Genomic DNA, 4,409 nt, shown 5'->3' on the forward strand with positions numbered 1-4,409 from the left:
ATTTCTATGAGAACTTTTCTTTTGACCCTGGCACCACGTGCCTACGTCACCTACTACCAGGCTCGGGGACTAAGTGGGCACACTTCACCTTGCGGTGAATATGCTTGCTTTTTGAAAGTCTATACTTTTTAGAAAAGTAAAGTGGGCACACTTCACCAAGAAAGAAATCTTTTTTGAATAAGAGCACCATGCATTCTTCGAACAACCTGCTTCTTCGATGTAGACGTTGATCAACTGTCTTTTAAGTTGGTTAAAATACCGTTGCAACTGTTTGAGCGACTTTCGTGCTGATCGAAGATGTCAAGCCTTGCTGGTCGAAGAAGCTCAAGACAGCGTGTTACATCACAATACATAGTGCTCGGGGACTAGCTGTGGGGGTATAAACCCCTATACCCTTACGGCTAGACTTGGGCCAGGAGACTTAGCCCATCACGAGACAGTTCGAGGCTTGATCCAACTACTCGGAGTTTCGCGCAAGAAAACAAGACGTGGAGATCAAACAGGATTCTAGTCGGTTGGAATAGGAATTGATATCGTGCTATCTATGGCAATTGTAACCGAATAGGATTAGTTTCTAGATCTGTAACCCTGCCCTCTGGACTATATAAGGAGAGGCAAGGGACCCCCCTAGGTCAGACACAACTCATCTCAACTCAACACAATCCACAGCAATACAATCAGACGCAGGACGTAGGTATTACGCCCACACGGCAGCCGAACCTAGATAAAAACCTTGTCTGTGTCTTGCGTCACCATCAAGTTCGTAGCTTGCGCACCGTCTACCGATAAACTACTACCGTGGGTATACCCCAAGGTAGACTGCCGACTAGCTTTCGTCGACAGTAACCGACCCTATAAAAAGGGGGCTCGGCCCCCAACAAAACATAGAGTGAACTTTTGGTCTCAAAACCCTAGAAAGAACCTCGGTAATCGTGCTTAAAACAACAAAAGGCCTTCGCCCTAGAGGGGGAAGCCTTCAATGATCAAAGAGAAAGCTGCAACACACTCATCCTTATTATGTCGAGACCCTATCTTCTCAACACTGGCGCCCATCGTGGGGGACAAACGACAACAACAAGAAACTCCTCCACCTAACCATGACCACTTCCACATCGAACCTTGGTTCAAATGCCTTCTCACATGTTGTGTGCGAGCCGCTCTCTTCAGCAGGCACACAAATCAGAGGCTCCCACATGCCCATCTTCGGGGCAAGTGGATATGAGATAACCTCATTGCCCTGCTTGTCCTTGGTTGTAACCGTTGGGACCTTCGCATAAAACCAATGATGATGCTCGCTGTTGCCCCAACTATTCTTCTATGCAAACGAAATCTGGCACCTCTCTTGCCCCCTCAAATTTCTCTTACAAAAAGGAGATGTACTCCTGTATAGAGGAATATGCCAAAATATACCTTAGATGGTGCAAGGAGCATTTTTCTACTCAGAAGATTATTTAACCGTACTCTATAAAATGGGCCGGGCTCGACACCTAATGAAACACAGGGTGAACATTTGGGCTTGAAACCCTAGAAAGATCCTCCGTAATCGTGCTTCAAACAGTCGAAGGCCTTCACATCGGAAGGGGAAGCCTTTAGGGATCGAAGGGAGAGCTGCTATGTGCTCACCCTCGTTCTGCTGGGACCCTGTCTTCCCAACATATAATTTAATTTTTTTGTTGTTGCAGTGACATTCATTACTAGAACATATAGATAGCCCATAAAAATTAGTGCTCCACACAAAAACTCATAATTTTTCAAACTTATATTAAAATTATACATCTCATCGAGCTAAAAAATTCCTAGTTAATGATTTATTTTATTTGAGGTCGCTTAGGGGCCAAATATACTCTTATATTTTCAACTTCAATTTTTTGAATTTTTATACAACTTCAGATGGAGATATGACCTATAGAAAAGTTGTAGTGCTCCACAAAATATAAAACTTTTTAGTCCAAAAGGTTTCCATTTGAGTTTGTCTGTTAGGGGCCAAATATTCAACAAAAGATTGTGAAAATTAAACAAAAGAATATTTGTATCATACTGTACTTGATCGCGAGTGACTGTCTGGCGTGCTGGTAAGGAGGGTCATGCAGGCACGGAGGTAGCATATTCGTATCATATATAAAGGGAACTGCTATATCGCCTATATGTCATGTGTCTGACAATGATTCATTTTTTTTTAGTCAATGGATCTAAATCACATCGCTTTGGAGCTTCTTCTTCTTCCTTCGGTTGTCATGTGTCTTTGATTTCTGTGTTTTCAGGCGCCTACACTCTAGGAAGCGTGCATATAAAATGCATGCACGTTAAAAAGCACGTGACTTGTACAGAGGCGGCGTTGGTCAGTGTTTTAGACTGTCTCTACAAATCGATCTATATAGACGAGTGTATCTAAAAAAGCGTTTAAGCAAATGGGAAAACTGTCTCCACAACTTAAAAAGTTTTGTGTAGCATTGAACCTAATTTCCGACGGTCAAATATATGTTTATACATCAGGTGTTCCATGCTTCTACTTACTTATATTGCGTTGTACCCTGATGACAATATAAGTTCGTTTTTGCAGCACTAGCGCACAAATGGATTAGTTGCCCTTCCACCACCTTCTCTAGTTAGGGTGTGTTCAGTTCCCCATAGAACACAAAACGCAAAATGCCAACTAATTTAGAATAATGAAATATAAAATGTCAAAAATTTCAGGGTTATGTTTAGTTTTATCCAAAATATAGAATTTATTGTCCCCATTAGGGTCTCTTGAGGCTTTTTTGGGCTTTTTTTTTGTCTATTGAGACAAAAATCCAAAATGGAGAATAACCATTTTTTTTGTTAAAAATTTCGCATGGTGTTTAGTTCTATTATGAATGGACCAAAACATAAAATTTTTTTAAGATAAAATAGGAACTAAACAGCTCCTAGTTGATTATAAGCAAGTTCCTCAATCCCAAACTCTGTAACAACCTACACTATCGGCTTTTTTCGACATGAAAATCACGGTGCAGTCATCCAAGTCCGTCAAGCCCGACTACGGCAGCTGCGGTGGCAGACGCAGCAGCGCCGCTTCCTTCGCCACCGCCGACTTCGTCCCACTCACCGTGTTTGACAAGGTAACCGTCGACGTCTACGTCTCCCGCATATACTTCTTCCGCCCACCGGCGCCGCCCAGCTCCGCCATGGAGGCAGGGCTGGCCAAGGCGCTCGCCGAGTACCGTGAGTGGGCCGGCCGGCTCGCCATGGACGCCACCACCAGCGGCAACAACCGGGGCATACTCCTCAACGACGCGGGCGCGCGGTTCGTCGAGGCGGCGGCCGACGTCGCACTGGACAGCGTCATGCCGTGGGAGCCAACGCCAGAGACCACGAGCCTGCACCCAACCGGCGACGACGACGACGATGGCGCTGACGAGCTGATGCTCCTCCAGGTCACGCGGTTCGCGTGCGGCTCGTTCGCCGTCGGCACCACCGCGCATCACCTGGTCGGCGACGGCCCTGCTGTGCGCAGCTTCGTCGTCGCTTGGGGCCAGGCCACGCGTGGCGCCGCCGTCGACCCTGTCCCGGTGCACGACCGTGTGTCCTTCTTCGTGCCCCGCGACCCGCCTCGGGTCCAGTTCGCGCACCGCGGCGCCGAGTTCAAGCCTCGCGGCGAGACGCCGACGGGTACACGTACAAGCGACAGCAGCCCCGCCGCCGGTGGTCAGGTTGTGGTGGTGCACAGAGCGCACTTCAGCCGCGAGATGATCTTGGAGCTCAGATCACGGGCATCATCGTCAGCCGCCGGAGTCAGATTCCGGCCATACCCATACACGACGCTGCAGTGCGTGGTGGCGCACCTGTGGCAGTGCATCACCAAGGCACGCCGGATCAGCACAGACAGCACGGCCACCGAGTTGCACATCGCCGTGAACGGGCGCGCGCGCATGCGCCGTCCGCCGGTGCCGGACGGGTACACCGGAAACGCCGTGCTGTGGGCGCGGCCGACCGCCACGGCGGGGGATCTGGTGGCCATGCCGCTGCGTCACGTCGTGGAGCTCATACGCCAGGGGGTTTCCCGGATCGACGACGGCTACTTCCGGTCGTTCATCGACTTCGCGAGCTCCGGCGGCGCGGTGGAGAACGAGCAGCTGGTGCCGACGGCTGATGCTTCGGAGACGGCGAAGAGCCCACACGTCGCGGTTTACAGCGTGCTGGGGTCCCCGTTCCATGAGATCGACTTCGGCGGCGCCGGCGCCGGCGGCCACGGCGGCCAGCCCTTCTTCTTCATGCCCAGTTACGTCCCCGTGGAGGGCCTGGTGGTCGTCGTGCCGTCGTTCTGCAACGACGGCAGCGTCGATGCCTATGTGTCTCTCTTCAGCCACAACGTGGATGAATTCAAGACCTGCTGCTATTCCCTGGAAGCAGCAGGAGAGGCACGCCTTTAG

The 4,409-nt window shown here is 49.9% G+C and overlaps 1 protein-coding gene across 1 annotated transcript; it reads left to right on the forward strand.

Moving 5' to 3' along the window:
• On the forward strand, nucleotides 2,976-4,409 carry LOC8066718 (agmatine coumaroyltransferase-2). The gene has a single exon (XM_002449794.1). The coding sequence runs from the start codon at nucleotides 2,976-2,978 to the stop codon at nucleotides 4,407-4,409; it is 1,434 nt and encodes a 477-aa protein (XP_002449839.1).

Source organism: Sorghum bicolor, chromosome 5 (assembly GCF_000003195.3).
Source record: "Sorghum bicolor cultivar BTx623 chromosome 5, Sorghum_bicolor_NCBIv3, whole genome shotgun sequence".
Classification (NCBI taxonomy): domain Eukaryota; kingdom Viridiplantae; phylum Streptophyta; class Magnoliopsida; order Poales; family Poaceae; genus Sorghum; species Sorghum bicolor.